The sequence below is a fragment of the Heloderma suspectum genome, chromosome 6 (assembly GCF_057233095.1).
Source record: "Heloderma suspectum isolate Gila_16-S chromosome 6, 16-S_ref, whole genome shotgun sequence".
Lineage (NCBI taxonomy): Eukaryota > Metazoa > Chordata > Lepidosauria > Squamata > Helodermatidae > Heloderma > Heloderma suspectum.
The window spans coordinates 100,602,318-100,621,852 of record NC_139463.1 but is presented as its reverse complement, the minus strand read 5'-3'; the positions used below and the strand labels follow the sequence as shown (position 1 = coordinate 100,621,852).

General features: G+C 45.1%; 1 protein-coding gene across 1 annotated transcript in view; it reads left to right on the top strand.

Moving 5' to 3' along the window:
* The first annotated feature begins 7 nt into the window (after window positions 1-7).
* Window positions 8-19,535, top strand: part of PRKCG (protein kinase C gamma) — a 56,678-nt gene continuing 37,150 nt past the window's right edge. The window contains exons 1-2 of the mRNA XM_084805587.1: window positions 8-174; window positions 17,057-17,088. Coding sequence (XP_084661713.1) covers window positions 8-174; window positions 17,057-17,088 — 199 coding nt within the window. The remainder of the gene's footprint in view (window positions 175-17,056; window positions 17,089-19,535) is intronic.

The window sequence follows — 19,535 nt, the reverse complement described above, 5'->3', positions numbered from 1 at the left end:
GGGCACCATGGCACTGCTGAGTTCCCCCACGGAGACTGAATGCTTAACCAAGCCGCTTTTCTGCCGCAAGGGGGCGCTCCGCCAGAAGGTCATCCATGAGGTGAAGAGCCACAAGTTCACCGCCCGCTTCTTCAAGCAACCCACCTTCTGCAGCCACTGCACAGACTTCATCTGGTGAGAGAAACCTAACCCTGTAACCTGCCTTATTTGCTCTGTCTCCCCACAGCCTGCTGGGTTTGACTGTATCACGCTCTTATCGCTGCTTGTACATCCTTGTGTCTTGCGTTCTATAACCCTGAGGACCTATCACCCTTCCCCATAAAGAGCCGCCCTTATACTCAGGGCTGCCTATGTTCTGTGATTCTGACCAGGTCAGAATGAGTTCAGAAACTGGTGGCAGGTACAGAATTAAGCATCCAAAGAATCTCAATATATATTTTTTTAAGTTTCTAGTCCTCTTCATGGCTCTGAAGAGAGTCTTGGGCCATACTTGGTGAAATCTCTAAAATCGGACCGACACTCAGTAGGATTTCTTGTGGTCAGGGGATGAGGCATCGGTGTCTTGGATATTTATTTGCTTTTCTCTATAACAAATGAAAAACAAATAAATGATGCAGATGTACGCAACATGTGGGCAAGTCATATAATTTATTCCTGTTCCTTGCTGGAGAATTTGGGTAATCTCGGCCCAAAAGTGTTTACTCACAGCCTATGCTGAGCTGACCCAGTGGTCCCTCCAGACAGATGGCTCCTAGCGCTACAAAACAAAAGAGATTGCGCAGCTGTTCCATCTCTCCTTCCTTAACAGATATCTTGTGGTGAAAAAAACAGACAGAGCAAGCAGTGGGAAAACATGGGAGGGTTACAAATGGAAGGTGATGACGTCTAGACTCCCTGTAAAATTCTGTGAACGAGGCAGGGCGATGGTGCGTCAAAAGCCTCATCTGGAAGCACCCAAGCTCAATACTATCCTCCATGAACATTAGGGGCTTTTGAAACAAGCCTTTCTGACAAAGGGATCTGTTCTTACTCTGCCCCTGAGATGCCTTCACTGATGGTACCAAAGGGTGAAAATTGAGGGCTTCATACCTGCAAAATAGCTGGCTGTAATTACAGAGTTATTCTCACTCTTGCTCTCTCTTTCTGTCTCTCCTGGAAGATATCCCTCATCCTATAATCCTGTTACTCCATTATGTTTCACTGTAGTGCCACGGATCTCAGGCTGTAATCCTGTAGTCCTAAAGCTTAACTCATAACCCTCTGGCCCCAATCTATCACCTGTATCTTCCTAGCTTTGTCTCTTGAGTGCTATATTCCTCAACCTATATTCTCATAGCTCCGTCCATACAGCAGCCTCTTATCCCCACTCTGTTGACCCAAGAAGCCTATTTAATTTATCCCTATAGTCCCCTAGATCTTGTTATATGCTCTGGCCCTGTTTCTCTCCCACAGGCTGTGGTCCTATATAATTCAATTTGACCCCATAAAATCTTTGATTTCAGCCTAGAGCCCCATAGATTGAACTATGTGTATTCTGTGTCTCCCCCCAACCACTTCCTTCAATCAAATTTCTGCTTCCAGGAAATGAAATTATGCAATCAGAAACCAAGCGTATCAGAATACATTAGGCAAATTAAGTGTATTTGAGTAACATGGCTAGTTCTGGATAATTCATCTTAGTTTCTGTGATTCAGCTGGGGAAGTTATTAGGGGTTTTTTTGCGACAAGGATGAAGATGATGAAGGTGAACAGAAGGGAGGGGAGGGCTAGAAACTTGCTTTTTAAAATGAAAGATGTGATCCTCAGGATGTCAAATTCCACACTAGAAATAACCCTGAATTTATATAGCTATCATCTCCAGAATCCATAGTCCTGCCTCTTCTTGACCCATAATTTGGAATTTTGGGGAGAGGTGCTGAGGATACGTAGCCATGACCTTAGAGTAGGCACTGTACTACCTAGGGACTCTGAGGTTCTCTAAAGAGATATGTCTGATCATGCCTTTCTGTTCAAGGTGTCTTGTTCCTGGTTATCCCCAATTTAGGACTTTTGTCCCACAATGTGTAGCTCTGGGGCTGAAAAATACACAATTGTGGTAGGGTTGCTTTATTTTTAACCTGTCAAATGATGGACTATCCCTCTATTGAAAGCATCGGTGGGGAAAAGCATATAGGACATCAAGGGACTTGTTAAAATCACAGTACAATCGTGGGTATCTTGTCATTTTTTTTTTAAAATTGTAAATATTAAATATGGAGTTTGGAATACAAATCCCTATTGCCTAATGGTCCTTAGAGCTCTTTATATTCCTACATGGCAATTTCAGATTTCAGAGTGGGCGTGACAGATAAAACAACACCATGCCTTATGTTTTAAAAGAACAATATACCATTACTGGATCTCCCCCCATCTTGCCTTTCTCTCCCTCGCTTTTGGAAACATACTTGGGGTTCCTCTTTGCTGCCTCCAGAAACTCCTGTTCTCAAACATATTTTTCTCAAATGCATTCCTGAAGGCAGCAGGAATGATAGAAATTTGTTCTGGCACACAGCTCTGCAATCTCCCCCCAAAACACAAAAAAACCTAACAGCAAACTCTGCGCATAATACATTTTCTGCTTATTATGGGCAGAGATCCTAAAACATGAACAATCCATTAAAATATTAGCAATGGGCAGGTGGCAGACCTGCAGCTGTGAGGATCACATAAGAATGGTTTTCAAGTATGAAGAACAGTTGACTAGCTGTGAGCAGATGAGGAGCAAACCTCTGCACCTGAGTGGAGAACAAAAGGAAATGGGACGGAGCTGAAGGAGGAAAAGTTTCCCAGTAAAATGTCAGATAAGCATGTCTAGTTGTTAAGCCCCTCCCTTATCACTCTGCTGTCATACTTTGATACATCCCCCCTGCGTGTGACCATCTCTGCTCCTCCAGCTCCATCGCTCTCCTGTTCAGATGTCTCCTGCCGTTTCTCCCTTCCTGCTCCTTATGTCTGGAAGGCCTCCCAGAACACCTGATTTTTCCTTTCTCACTTCCTTCATAAATCCCTCTTCAAAACCCACATTTTCCATGACATCTATGGCTTGACCCCTTAGCCCTCATCCCCTACTGAAATGAAGCCTTAGTACAGCAGTGGGGAACCAGTGACCCTCCAGATGTTATTAGACAATAATTCCCATTGTTCCTGTACATTGGCCATGCTGACTGAGGCAGATGGGATGTAGAATCCAACAACATTGGGAGGGACCCAGGTCCACTACCCGTGCCATAGTACTTGTAGCACAAATTCTACCCTTCACATGTTGTCGCCCCTGTGCAAATTTTAGATTGTAGGCTCCTTAGAGCACGGAGCTGTCTTCTGGTTCTCTGCAAAGTGCTACTGATTTAAACAGAAACAAACAAACAAATTCAGATAAAGCTTAGACTAAGGAATGAAAGGCCTGGGAACATTGTAAAGTCCCAGAACCTGGGTATGTAAACAAATGACCAAAACACAGACAAGTCTGAAGCCAACTGGAGTATAACCCAGGCTTTAACAGGGTAGAGCCCTATTTGTCCTCCTGCCACACTTTAGCTACACAGACGCTGCCGGGGCCAGCCCTATCATTAGGCAGAGCAAGGTGGCAGCCTCAGGCGGCCAGCACTGGGGAGGGGTGGGCAGCAGTGAGGTGTTGGGAGGACAGAGCTGTGTGTGCCATGATGCAGACGTCTTCTAAGCTAGCCTAGTGCCACCTTCCCCAACCTGGCACCTTCCAGATGTGCTGGATTACAACTCACAGATTCTGGAGGGCGCCAGGTTGGAGAAGACTAGCCTACTGCGTTCCAGTGTGGTGGAAGACTCTGTCCCGTCACCAGTCTTAAAGTTGCCAGTTTTCAACTCTCAGTTCGATTTGCTTCTGTATATTGTGGAGATTGAGGCACCGTCTTGTCCACCACATGCATCAAAATGTCTTGGGCTACCCCTGGGGACTTCCATGCCTGTATAACCATTCAGGCTGCACCATTCTCCTCCCCACAGGAATGCCCCATCATCCCCATCAGAAGTGGATGCCACCACTAATACTGCTGCTACTAATAATAAAGCTCAGCACTGATAAAGCAAGAGTGTTCAGAGAACTCCCTGCAACGAGATGTAGGTGAGGGCTCTTAGGCTTAGATGGCTTTGAAAAGGGAATTAGACATCCATTCATGGGGGAGGATGGGACTGTCAACTGCTTAGCCATGAAGACGGTCTCTAGGTGCAGAGGCAGCTAACCTCTGAATCCAAGGTGCTGGGGACAAACAGCAGTTTCGTACCCTATTCGTGGGCTTCCCAGAGGCACCTGCCTGGCTGCTGTTGGAAGGAGAATGCTGGAGCAGATTGATCCCTGCTCTAGTCAAGCGCAGCGGTCCCCGCATTCTTCTCTTCTCCTGCGCTGCATATACATCAGCCTTCCCCAACCCACTGCCCTCCAGATGTGTTGGACTAAAATCCCCACAGTCCCCCAGCCAGTATAGCTGGCTGGGGGATTATGGGAGTTGTAGTCTAACACATCTATGGGATACCCATTTGGGAAAGGCTGATACACATGACTGAAGTCATGCACCCCCTTCCGCCCATCTTTTCCCTGAAGAGGAAAAGCCTCATTCTGCTGTGAGCCCATTAGGGCTAAAGCTCAGGCCTACTCCCTAACTCCTCCTACCTCCCCCAACCCCTATACCTTTGGAAAAAGATATAATGGGCAAAGGGAAAGCAGGATGGTATCACATATGATCCTAAACAAGTGGGTCCTGCAACAAAACATTGCAAGGTAGAGTGCTTCAGTTCAGTGTTTCTGCCAGCCATAACATCTTCCAAGATACTCCATTCCATTCTGCTTTCCATTTTGCCCGCCCCCCCCTCCACCGACACTTTGTGGCCACTGAACATGTTCAGTCCTCATTGGGCTGTTTGGGGTTTGTTTGTTTCTGCACCCCTTGCGTTGTTTTTCCTAAAGATTTTTTATACTTCTGCAAATCTCGGGATTTACCCAAGCATGCTGATGCCTCCTTCTTGTTTCTCAGTGGCCCTGTTTTGGCTACAGTCCTGTTGGCATTCATCAGCCGAGTTCATTTTTAAAGGGAGTGATGGTAGATTCTCCTACACATGGGTTGAGCTTGAAATATGTGAATGTCAGCAGAAAGTTATTGGAGTCAGTTTTGCTACCCTTCCTCAACAAAGCTCAGAGGGAACATTGGTATTTGAACTCAGGGCTCCCCAAACTGAAGTCCAAAACTCAGGGGGAGGAGAGGGCCCATGATTTGGCTAAAATAGAGTGGGGGAGCTGTGGATTTCATTAGAGCCACCAACTTTCCCCCACAATTCAAGCACTGCCAAACACTTGAACCACCACTGCACACTGGCTCATACTGTTTAACCTTAAAACAACAGGGCAGCAGTTGTTAGCAGGAGGAGGGTCCTACACCTTTATTGGTGGATAGCAGTGAGGGAGTCGTGCTGCTGCACAGTGATATCTCTGACAGGGAATTGGGCAGTCCGACTGCTGAAATCCTTGCAGTCTGATCTTATGCACTACTGGGTTCAGTGTGCCCTATTCCCCAAAGAGGGGCAAACTACATGTTGTTATTGTTAAGTCGTGTTCGACTCTTCGTGACCCCATGGACCACAGCACACCAGGCCCTCCTGTCCTCCGCTCTCTCCCGGAGTGTGCTCAGGTTCATATTCATTGCATCGGTGATGCTATCTAGCCATCTCATCCTCTGCCGTCCCCTTCTCCTTTTGCCTTCAATCTTTCCCAGCATCAAGGTCTTTTCCAGGGAGTTTTCTCTTCGCATTAGGTGGCCAAAATATTTGAGCTTCAGTTTCAGTATCTGTCCTTCCAATGAGCAGTCAGGGTTGATTTCCTTTAGGATGGACTGATCTGACCTCCTTGCAGTCCAGGGGACTCGTAAGAGTCTTCTCCAGCACCACAGTTCGAAAGCATCAATTCTTCGGCGCTCAGCCTTCCTTATAGTCCAGCTCTCACAGCCATACGTTGCTACTGGGAAAACCATAGCTTTGATTATATGGACCTTTGTCAGCAAGGTGATGTCTCTGCTTCTTAGTGTTCCAAATTTGTTGGCATATTGAGTGCAGCACTTTAACAGCATCATCTTTTAGGATTTTAAATAGCTCAGCTGGAAGACTGTCATCTCCGCTAGCTTTGTTGTTAGTAATGCTTCCTAAGGCCCACTTGACTTCACTCTCTAGGATGTCCGGCTCAAGTTCAGTGACCACATTATCATGGCTATCAGGGACATTAAGATCTTTCCTGTATAGTCCTTCTGTGTATTCTTTCCACCTCTTCTTAATCTCATCTGCTTCTGTTAGGTCCCTGCCTTCTTTGTCCTTTATCATGCCCGTCTTTGCACAAAACGTTCCCTTGAGATCTCCAATTTTCTTGAAGAGATCTCTAGTCTTTCCCATTCTGTTGTTTTCCTCAATTTCTTTGCATTGTTCATTTAAGAAGGCCTTCTTGTCTCTCCTTGCTATTCTCTGGAAATGTGCATTCAGTTGGATATATCTTCCCCTTTCTCCCTTGCTTTTCGCTTCAGTTCTTTCCTCAGCTACTTGTAAAACCTCATCAGACAGCCACTTTGCTTTCTTGCATTTCTTTTTCTTTGGGATGGATTGAGTTGCTGCCTCCTGAACAATGTTATGGACCTCCATCCATAGTTCCTCAGGCACTCTGTCTATCAGGTCTAATCCCTTAAATCTATTCATCACCTCAACTGTATATTCATAAGGGATATGATTTAGGTCATACCTGAACGGTTTAGTGGTTTTCCCTACGTTCTTCAAACTACATGTTACATGTAGCAAATTGCATCTTTTCTCATTTTTTTTTAACTAAAAGCAGTCTTGGAGGCAATAAGTTTCCCCCAGTATAGCAATGGTGTGTGTATGTGCAAGAGTGAGATGGAAGTGGGGGGTGGGGGGAGGGGTGCAGCTTAACCCTTTCCCTTCCAGCTGTTCTCCCACTCAGTTTCTTCCAGCTGCTTTTCTCACCTTGAGGGAGAAGATACAGGTATCTGTATTCACACACACACCCTGAGTGGAAAACATTTGCGGGGGGTGAGTTTCAGTTTTGCACAGGTCAGAGAACCAGTGCAAGGGTGTAATGCTCTATTTCTGTGCCATTTTGCCCAATTGAAACCATCCCCTCAAAGTCACCATTCGCCCCATAGGATACATGGATACATGTCTGTTTTGCCCTGCAGGGGCAAATAGCAGCTTCCTGGGGAGTGCAATTTTAATTGGGAAAATGGCATGGGGAAAGGGTTAGCCCTGCTTCCATGCTGCAATCCAGATCCAAAATCTCCCCTCCACACAGCTGCCATTAATACTTAGAAAAAGCACCAAAGATCCATGGATCTCCTGCATCACATCCAGTTGGGTCCTAATTTTGTATAACTGCATTTGCACATATTTCCTGGTTTGTTAACCTTGCCTGTTCCTTTACTCCCTTCTATTCCCTCTACTATCAGAAGTTAGATTTGTAAGGTCTTTGATACAAGGAGCATTATTATGATTGTTGCTTATTAACTCTGTAAGCGCCCACCCTGTACGTTAATGGCACTATACAGATAAACAAACAACAACAAGAAGTTTCCTTTCCAAGGACTGTTCTGATATGATGGAGAGAAAGGCTGATGGAAGAGGCATCAAAGTCTATATGAAGTTAAAAGAAAAGGCAGCTGTGTGTCAGCTTGTGGTAAAACCTGGAGCTTTGACGCACCCCCGCAGCGTTGGGAACTAATGTCAGGCGAAGCCAATATATGCTAAACCCCTCATCTCTGTTCATGACTCACATAGCACAGGGCATAGAAGTCTTTATAATAACTAACTCTGATGACATACAAACATTTCCATTCCCAATTGGGGATGTGACAGTCGGGTCTCGCCACATAGACACCAGGTCTCAGCCTTGCATTTATTTTATTCTTTACTTCTTTATAAATCTCTGAGTCACCTTTGTAGCCCAGATCGGGTGTTTAAACTGGCATATAACATACACAAAACCTGCATCTATATTTACAATTTTAAAAACGTGGTAAACAATAATAAAGGCAGTAAAACCTCACTAAAACTTAAGACAGAGAAGAAACAACAGAGGGACATATCCAGTTCCCACTTTGTAAGACTGAAGTTGCAGTAAGACCCATTGTATTCAGAGGGCTTACTCTGAGTAAACATTGAGTAAAGAGAAAACTGATAAAGGCTGGAGAAAACAGAAACTCTTTCCGTTGGTAGCAAAAGGCATACAGAAAAGGACCTGGTCCAATCTCTCTTGGAAAGGTAGAGGTCTAAATGGAAGTTGCCATCCTCTTTTACAAGTCTTACTGAGACAGAAGATGAAATATGCTGCAGGGATTCACCTGTTGATGTTAAGGTGGAGGGGCGTATATGGGAGATGTTCCCGCAGGCATGCTGGAAGAGCCAGAACCATAGGGTGGCCACTTACGCATCGCCAAAAAAAAAGGACAAAAGAGGGCACACATTTGCATAACATCTGTACATGCTACTTTACATAGAGAGAGATGCAAGTTTAGAAATAATTACTATAGTTTAAACAGAAATACAATACATCTAACCATAGTAAGGAAGACTGTGACCATATATGACCAGTATGCCTGCTTGATCTACTATCCTGGTGCTGTTGGTGGGCAAGTTCGAGGCCCCTGCTCTCCTTTCTTAGGGTTCTTTATCTTTAAACTGGACTTGGACTGGACTGGACAGCCCTTCAACCAGAGGACTGCCCCCTCTGTAAAGGAGGACACATGACTACCCAGCTATGACTACCACAACGTTGAATTGGGCCTGGAAGCAAATTGGAAGCCAGTGAAGTTCGTCCACACACCGGTGAAATGCTCTTTCCTACTCATGCCAGATAATGAGCAGGTCTGCTGCATTCTGCATTGATGCCCCTAAGCAGATGGTCCCCAGGACTCCATGGCACCTGCGGGCACTTCCAATGGCACCCATGAAGGGGTCTCCAGCGTGGTGCCCATGGGCACCCTCAAAATGTTTATTTTTAAAAAATCCCCCCTCATTTTTTAATATATATACATGGATTTGTATATTTTCATAGCAATGAATACATATGAAATGCATACAACATTCTAGCAATTATACATAGGCTTAAACAAAAGCGGACCAAATATCCAAATAAATATCCATTTGAGGTTGGCTTATATATGCCACCCATTCAAATATTGAAAGTGTTGTAAGGTCCTCAATCCATTGCATTATAGGAGGTGAGTGTTTATCCTTCCGATATTGTAATATCAGTCTTTTAGCTGTCAAAAGGGCGCAGAGAATCCATTTATGCTGACCATGAAGGCGGTAAATAATTTAAAAGAGTATGTACTTCAGTGAATATTAAAGACTGCTCCAGTGCAAAATTTATTTCCGTAATAACCTCGTCCCCAAAAGAAGGAACTACTGGACATTGCCAAAACGTGTTTAAAAGAAGAATTAGATTTATTGCACCACCAGCAATTAGCTGAATTAGGCAATCCCTTATTAAAGCCATTGCGGTGTCCATTAGACACAAAACAAACATTTTTGCTGAATAAGGCACAGCCTAAGATCCATAGACACCAAAGCAGCGATCCACTGATTAGGCAGTTTGTGGTGTTGCCCACAGCAGTTTCTCAAATTCCCAAATGTGCCCATGCGTCCAAAAAGGTTGGGGACCCCTGGTTAAACAACCCACAGAGGGCTGTTTTGATTGTGTGAACTGGCCTGGTGTGGGGGGAGGAGGGGGGCTTGGAAGGCTACACACCCCTTCCCCCATGGCCAGAGCTTCAATAATAATTAAGACTCCCTTGTGGCTGCATTAAAGTAATAGCAAAAATGTTGGAAGATGCAGTCACAGATTTCTTGTATTAATATGCAATTTGGCCTTTAAGCCAACAATCTGCAGTCCAGTTTCAAGTGACTGAGAGCACAGTGAAACAGAAGGCCTTTTTCCAGAGCAGAGCATGGCTGAACCCTGGATCAAAACACAACTCTTTCTGGGCTCCAGTGGAGGTGTACTTGAGCAACCTGGACTAAGGGAAAATAGGAAGTATTGTCAGGCAGGAGTAGGCATTGCTAGAATGGTGTATGTGTCATGCTACTTTCAGTAATGCTTTCCCTTTGAATATGGATGTATGGGAATGTAAAGGGAATTGAGTGCAGATGGAATTGAATTCTAATTGAGAAGACTGCCATAATGTAAGAAAATGTAGTGGTTTGCAGTGAAGAAGCAAACAGGATGGCCAGCATCCTGGGCTACAATACAAGCCAACAACATTTTAAAGAATTCCTACCATATCTTTTTAACAGTTTGTGCTCTGTTGGCTTTTAGTACTAAATCACAAAACATCAGGGCTAGATCAAGTTAGTGGGCTCCGTATTCTGCCACCAATTCTGAACTCACACACAATAGTTGTGCATGCGCTCACACACACACAATCAACAATGTGCAATAATAATGTAAAAACACTTTTTACTATATATTGTAGTGAAAATGATCTGGAAGCAAAAGTCTTATATCTTCCATGGTAGAGAACTCAAATACAAATATGTATGTATGTATGTATGTATTATATTTCTATACCACCCAATAGCCGAAGCTCTCTAGGTGGTTCACAGAAATTAAAACCACAAAGTACAGAATAAAAACAGTATAAAATATAAACGCTTAAAACTATAGTATAAAAATACAACCAGAATAAAACCAGAATACAAAAAATACAAGCATCCCCTTTTACAGCATACAGCACACAGACCCAGAAAAGTGCTCTCTGTCTCTGATTCTGTGTCTGTCTGTCTGTCTGTCTGTCTCTCTCTCTCACGCACACACACGCGCACACACACACATGCACACACACACACATGCACACACTCAGAAAAAGACTGCCTCATTCAGACACAACAGCCAAGCAGGATCGATACACAAGCCACATTTTGCTGCCTGAGGACCAGCAAATGCCTCCCATTTCTCACTGGATGACCTTGGTCAGTATTTCCTCTCAGCCTGGCCTACCTCACAGGATTGTTGTGAGGATAAAAATGGGGAGATCTTGAAAGGCAGAACATAAATGTAATATAATTAAGGAAATTATTTTATATTGGAAATACATCATTGTCTTACACTGTGTTCATAATAAGCCTTCCTAGCATGTAAAATGCCCAACTGTGCACTGCATACTGCCTGATTACACTTATTTACATGCATGTGCACTAGAGACAAGATGCACCCAGTACCCCACTTGGAAATTTATCTTATAGAGATCCTGGGGAGGGAGCCTGAAGACTGACACCAACTTTTCTAACTCATATTAAACATTAAAAAATGTGAAGAACAACCTCTTGCTTCTAATATGACCCACCCATCTGCCTCCATCTTCTATATTAACATAAACTCAAAGAACTTTTATTAACAGCCAAAACAATGAAGAGTCTTATGGGTCCTTAAAGACTAAAAATTTATTCTGCCATAAGCTTTTGTGGATTGTAACCCACTTCATCAGACGTGTGGAGTATTGTGGGGAATTTCAGGTTTATATACAGTACATGTGGTGGTGCTGGTGTTGTGGGGTGTGTGTGTGTGTGTGTGTGTGTGTGTAGGAATGTAAACAGTGAGCTGCCACAAGACTCTTTGTTGCTTTTGCTGTCACCAAGAATTGAGCAGCAAAATGCTCAGAAAGACCCCACACTTCACATTCCTTGTGTGCACTCACACACAGCTTCCTGGGACAATAAATAAATAGGGGCTCAAAATGAACCAGGAAGTCCCTTCTGCAGGTAAGTGGTAACTCTTCTCTCTATGGACAAATGTTGACCATAGCTGTGACTTCACTCCTTGGAATAAAGCACGGTAAAAGGGGGTTTTGTTCCAGTCTCACAAAGTGACTGGAATGTGCCTGAACATTTTGCCTCATAACTTGGGTTCTACAAGGGCTAGAGACTTGCTGTTTTTGTATTTGAAAGCTGGGAATCTGGACTAGCTAGTGGGCCCTCTCAGATGTTGGGCTGGGGGTTATAGACCCCTTGGCCCTGTGGTTAATCTGGCTATGCAAAATGTATATCAATTTTACTGTGATGCTTCTTAACCCTAGCAATGATACTTGAGACAAAACATTTGGTAAATCTTTCTACCCAAGCCACCATCTTGCCGCTCCTTGTCCACCTTTATAAGAGATTATCATTAGATTTTTAAAAATCCCATAATCCTGTTTGTATTATGTGGCAGTAAATTCACTTGAAATCAATAGGACTTACATCAAGTAAACAGGTTAAAGATTGGGGTGGCCATCCACCTTTTGTGGTGTACATCTGTCTATCCACTAATCTATTCAAATAAGAGATTCCTTTGCAACTTTCTTTTTCTCCCTCCACCCCAAACAAAACAAATCTATGCCTCCTCTTGTACCTTTAACAGCAGTTTGTTATGCAGCCAACATCAGCAGGTGAAACTTTTCAAGGCATGGAGAGAAATAGGGGCGTTGCCAGCCCTGGGCTTATGGGGCTGTGGCCCAAATCTATTTACCAGGGATCCGGATCTTTCCCCAGAGCCCTAAGTGTCCATTGGTACCAATGGAAAGTTTTTTTCCCAGCCAAATTACCATGAGAGTGTTAACCCCCGCTCCCTGAGTACTGTGGCTCCCAAAATCCCCCTTCCATATGGACATTAAACTTAGAAAAAACCTTCCACTGGCACCAATGAAACGATTGGGCCCTGAATCTTTTAATTGCCTAGCAATGCTCCTGGAGAGAAACATTATCACCTTGCTTCCGAGCAAGCTGCTGTTAAAAGCGCAGGAGGAGGGGCCAGTGTGAATCACACATGTGCCTGTTTATTTTGGCATCACTTTCCAAGATTATGCACACCCCAGCAAAATTAGAAGTGACTATGTGGGGCAAACATCTGGCTGTGTGCAGATTTGGTATGATAAAAAAATGCACTTGCACTCACACACACCTGCCCCCGTGCAGAGAACAGTCCAGTCATCATGGGGGAATGCAAATATATAAATCCACCCTTTCCCTACTCTTTCCCTGCTGGGTGAGGCTACTGAGCTGTTTATAAGGGCATGACAAGTGCAAGGCTGAGGTTGGTTCCTAGTTCATTATTTGCAGTTCCCAGCTCCTTAATTTTGACTTAATGGTGCAGATAAATATTGAATGCGGATCAGGGTTTTAAATATGTATGCACCCAGAAATAAGCTGTGGACTACCCCAAATCATGTCCACACAACAGAGAGACTGTCCCCTATGAGCTGCTGTAAAAAACAACAGAAACGCCCTGTGCACTTATTAATTGGATATTCTTTGCCCCTCACATTAAAATAAGAATTATAATAAGGAATGCACTCCAAAATAACCAGAGGTTCACCGCAAATCATGTGTCTGTCCACAGACTTGGGTAACTCTCCACTATGAGATAGTGCCTGATCCTAGAGACCTTTGGAATTGTGATTTTAATGTGAGGGATAGAGGTAACCTGTTTGAGAGTGTGGGGCACACAGAAATGGGCTCTTGAACTAGTCAGCAGTTTATAGGAGCTTGTAGAGGAGTCTCCCCATCATAAGGATATATGATTTGGGGTGGTCCTCATTCACGCTCCATCTGCACCTTTGGGTGCTTCCAGACAGAAGGGTCACAGCTCTAACAATTAGAAGCCATTGTGCAGCTCATCCATCTTCTTAATGGATTTTCAGCAGTAAGAAGAAAGACAGAAGAAGTGGTGGAAAAACACGGGAGAGTTATGAGTGGAAAATGTTACCACCTGGACCCCCTGTAAAATACCTTGAAAGAGGCCAGGTGATGGCACATTAAAAGCCTTGTCTGGGAGCACCCTTTAAATCAAATAGAGAATAAGGAAATGCAAATAAAGGCCTGTCTTAAGCTTCTCAGCCTTGTTGATGCCCATTAAGTGATCTTGAGGTTTCCCCTTCATTGTTTTCCATGGCAGGAAAAGCAGCAGCTGCCAAATGTCCGCCAATCATGAGGCAACTAGCTGTGAAAGGCAGAGAGGCTCTGGCAGGAACAAAGAAGTTGGCAACCCTAGCTGAGAGGCAGTATCGGCTTCTCCCTCCTTTATTCTTTGCACAGAATTCAAAGTGTACAATTCTGGGTTATATCTCAGCATCCTTCCTGGCCACCTCCTGCTCCGTCTTTGTCCCCACATTTAAAAAGCTGTAAAGCTGTAGTGCAGCTTTGATCCAACCCAGGAATATGAAGGGATGGGGAAACTCAAAGTCATAGGCCAGAGTCTGTAGGGAAAAATATGGAGATAAAGACAAGACAGAAACTGAGAAATCAAATCCTCTTGCTTTCCCTCTCCGCACCAGTCTTTCCTTCCAAGGGAAGGTGGGAGTTATGCCTTCAGGGTCTTCCCCACTTCTCCCCAAACACGTTTCAAGCCCAGAGAAATGAGCCACCCCCATTTTCTTACAATATCTCCACAGAATCTCTGAGTTGATTTTTCTGGTTGTATTCACACACTCAGGCCTGAGATGAGAATGCCCCTCAGGCATATAAGCTCAGGATCTCTTCTTGTGGAGTAACTGCTGAAAAACCTATTTAAACTAATGTTTTTATCCACAGTCAGTGAGGGTTAAGAATAAGTTCCCCACTTCAGTTTTTGTGACAAATTGAAGGCACACACCACTGTTATACCAGAAAAAAAGTTTCTTTTAGCGTATGTGCAGGACAGACCAGCTGTTAGGGGCACGGCCCATATGTAGAATGTGGGTCATGCTCAGTCCCTGTAAAGCAGCTTTGCCTAACCTGGTGCCCTCCAGATGTGTTGGATTACACCCCCAGCTGACCATGCTGGCTGTGGGATGATGGAGGTTGTAGTCCAACACATTTGGAGGACACCAGTTTAGGGAACACTGTTGCAAAACATGGGTGAGTGTGGGTTTATAAGCACAGTATTGGCAGGTGGGAAGGGATAGAGAATTCTCCCACACAACTACCACCACCACCACCAAACCCTTCTCCCCAGCTGTTTTCCTGTGCGAAGGGGTTGTCTTAGATCCCCATCAGGAAAAAGCACCTCGGGAGGAACTTTTTTTTTTTAGTGGCAGTGGTGTACATAAGAAGAACTCTGCTGGATCACAGGACGCCATTTGCGTCCGCACCAGCCCAGCAGCGGCTGGAGGCCCTGCTGTGGGTTGGCCCGGACGGTGGCTCCGTGGCCTGGCTGCGGAGTGGAGCCAGCCAGGCAGGATTCCAGGGGGGAGGAACGGATCACCTCCCCCCACCTGTGGAACCCGGCGGAGCCAGGTAAGTGGGGTTTTGTACACCCCTACATGATTTTGCTGTCTGAGGAAAAGACTAAGATGGCACCCCCTCCCATTCCATCTTCAAAAGATGTCTGGGCTGGCAGTTGAATCTTTCTTCAACACTGACAATGGGAAAGCATCCTCCACTGTGCTTGAAGGCAGCAGGCTAGGTTAGGGGGCACAGGGCAGGCTGCTTGGGACACAGCTCTCTCCTCCAGCACCTTGTGCTGCCCCCAAGCAGCTGCCGCATGAGGTGACCGCCTCACTCTGTCTCATGATAGGGCCAGCCCTGCTGGTGTGCGATGTGACAGGGCCTGGGCAGGGACCAGGTGTATGCACAGGAGCTGAGGCAGCAAGGTGTGCCTTGCTTTGCGGGGGACAGGGGTAAATTCCTCCATTTGCTTCTCTGCTACACTGCTTCTCTGCTTCTCTGCTACTGAGAATCTAGGACTCTTGAATTCAAATTCTATCACCTGCGGAACATGTTTTTTTAAAAAATGTCTTATTATTTCTAAATTGTATTTACACCGCACTTGTCAGCCAAGATTGCCCCTCCCCCCTGCCAAAAACCCCAGCGTACAACTTAAAATCCATCACACAGTACAATATGAACATGTTTGTATGTGGTAGAGAGGAGATTTTGTGGCTCACTCTTCTAGCTTCATGTTTTTCTCTTCCATCAGTGTTCTGAGTTGCTCCTGTCATAACCTGCTTGGCTAGTTTATTCCTTCCGTGCATGTTTAATTAAATCCAAGTGCTGCATCACAATCAGTATTCTGATTACTGCAAAGAGAAATATGTGATGTTGTGATTATATAGTTCTATATATCTATATCACATCTCCATCCCTCTGCATGATGAAAGAAGTTTCAGCAACTCTTCCAGCATCTGTTAGGGCGTGGCGGAACATTGAGGAAACTGGCTGTCACTTGCCGGAGATGATGGCGACAGCGGGAGGGGGTGGATTTAACTAGCTGACATATTTAATTCGGAATCCAGGAATTCTAGCTGTCCATAAGAAGAGCCTTGCTGAATCAGACCAAAGGCCTGTGTAGTCCAGCATTCTGTTTCCCATAGATGTTCCTGGGATGCCCACAAGCAGGATAGGAGCACAATAGCTCCCTTCTGCTTGTGTTCCTGAGCAACTGGCATATAGAGGCATACTGCCTCTGATACTGCAGGTAATATAGCTATCATGACTAGTAGCCACTGATAGTTTTACCCCCCCACCCCCACTCAGAATCCTTGTTGTTACTTACCTGGGAGTACTCATAGGATTGCAGTGTTAATTGCCCAGCCATAATCACAGTCAAAGTAATAAAATGGTGGATTCTGTCCCATTATCCTCCTGCTTATGGGGATTCTAATTCATGTTAGTGGCTATTAGGATAAATAAACCAGGGGGCAATCTTTATTCCAGATTAATTTATCCAGAGTTAACAGACATTATATTGTACGGACATAGTGCAACTGATGGATATAGTGCAACTGGCCTCTCTCCCTTCCCAGAGGATTTAGCATTTCTGAAATCCACATACCTTCCAGGCATTATAACCATTAGACATGACTCCTTCCCAGAGGTTCTAGGAAATCTGGTTTATTCCCCACCCCCCCACCGCCCTTGGCGCATGAATGTGTTTGCTAAGGTCACATTTAAGAAATTTGCTAGCTCAGTGCTCTTTCAACTGGCACATCCTACGCTTCATTTGAGCTAACAACCTGTTTCTTTTCTTATTTTTCTTTCTTCCATGCAGGGGGATTGGAAAGCAGGGTCTGCAATGCTTAGGTAAGTACTTTCTTCTGACTTTCCCCCATTGAGTTGGCTCTGTTTTCATGATTTGAGTGCCACATGTTGTGAACACACAGTCATGCTCACGGAACAATGCATCAGGATCACAGAGGGGAAGGAATGACACTTTTATAAAAGAGAGGTTGTGGGGGCTGAAGTCACATCTCTTGCCCTTTGAACTTGGATAGCAGGGGGGAATCATCCATAGCAATTCAGTGCTCAGGGAAAGAGCACACTCTTCATATGGTCAGAGACACTCTCCAGGCAGCTTGTACATGCATAGAAATGGGTGAGGTCTATTGGGGTCAGAGGAAAATAGTTCTGGGTCCAAAGTTCTGTTTGCTGTTGGGTAGATGGTTGTTATAACTTTTAACCTCCCTTCTTGATGGTGGTTCTGTGACTAACAGCTGAGTCATAACAAATGCAGCTTCCTCCTGGGCTTGGTGTTAGGGGAGAGGTACCAGATGAATTTCTGCCTGTCAGGGATACCTTTTAATGGCACAGAACCTCTTCTGGGAGAAGAGGAAAACTGGGTACAAGGAATACTTTGGTTCTCTCACTACTTGAATAAAGTAGAACACTAGATGGGTTGGGGCTAAGAGCCAAGCTGCCTGGGGTTGATGGGAGTTGTAGTCCAATGCATCTGGAGGACATCAGGTTGGGGAAGACTGGATTAGAGTGTTGGACTGGGAGCTGGGAGACCTGGGTTCAAATTCCCTCTCAGACACATAGCTCACTGGCTGACCTGGGACCGGTCAGCATCCCTCAGCCTAACCTAGCTCACAGGGTTGTTGTGAGAATAAAGGGGTGAGGGAGAAGAAGCATGTATGCCCCCTGACCTCCTTGGAGGAAGGGTGGGATAAAAACATAATCAATAAGAGCCAGAGTGGTCTAGTTCTTTGGGAGAACAGTAGCTGCTGCTAGTGGTTTACAGCAGGACATGGCAGGGGACAGAGGAGCTGGCATTCTGGACTCAGATTCTTATCAGGGAAGGAGAGCTGGATTGTGTGGGGGCTGGGCTGGGTTGCTTCTAATTTCCCTAATTCCCTTTTTAATCAGGCAGTTCACACAGGCACAGCCCCTGAGCCAGGTCTTATTGTTTCATTGAACTAGATTCCTTCGTCTATTTTAGGGCTGTGAAATCTCTCTTTCATTCTTCTTGTATTTTATGTACACTTCTGTCTCTTATGCTACCTGACACTTCATCCAAATTTACCTTCACATTTGCACTTGCCTGCAGCTTGCTTGCACTCATATATATGTAGAGAGGAGGGGGAGGGGAGGGAGAGAGAAAAGAAGATAAAGTTAGAGGATATGCCAGTACACACACGCACACCAGTATGGAACACAAACACACACACACTTGTGTCCATGTGTGTGAAGTGACAATCACTGCCCCCCCACTTGTAAAATTAGCCACAAGCCACACCCTCAGACTTAAGAGATCCTACCTACCCTAGTTTCAAATATGTGTGGAAGGCCACATTTGATTAGCTATGGCTCCCTGGTCCATGCCCACTGTGTGTTTGGAGATGTGTGTTTCCTCTTCACATTTTGTGCATTTAAGGGGGCTGTTTTCTTCCACTATGACTATGCAAAATAACCATCTAATACATGTAACAGCTGCCTAGACTGTTCATGGCAGACCACACACCCCTGCCTGCCCCCTGCCCCCACCAACAAACTCTGCACTTAGCACATTTCATACACTTTAACAGAGAGGCTGATGGGAACCTGAACCCCCTTCCCAAGAAAAACAGTTGACATGGGCATGGGCCTAGAGAGGCTGGTGTCTGTGCTGCAGAACAAGATGACCAATGGCGACATCAGATCACTTTGTGCCCTACTTTGAGGCTTTCCAGGATCTACCAGTCCAGATGCATTGTGGGTGAATATGTCAATATGTGGCTTGGCCCTGGGTGATGTGTCTCTAGTTGTCCTGCTGAGAACAGGCCCCATGCCTTTATCCGCTTGGCTGATATGTCTGATCCAGTGTTGCAACTTGCACCTTTCTCCCACTGAACATCACCGCCAACACAGTTTTGTTCTTTATCTCTCTAGTCTCGATAGCTTTTTCTCCTGCTCTCCGATGTGCTGCTGCTGGATCAGGTCTCAGTGACTGAAGCAAGGATAGCCTTTGCACGATGTAGGTCATCCAGCAGTGAGCAGAGGCAGAAGCAGATCCAACACTGCCAACAGATATTAATGGAAGGGCATTGCTAGGTGCAGAGGCTTATACATACATTACATGCTGGGTCATCAGAAGCTGAAAAATCAGACCCAGTCAATGAGAGCTTGAGGGGTAGGGTTGTATGCATGTAACGAGAACATCAGCGTGAGACAGTGACGGTGCCTTGTCAAGCCTCAGAAGACAAGGAGATGCCTGGTCATATTTTCCCAGGAGGCAGCAGTCATTTCCAAAACTGGGGAATAAGAAATCTGTA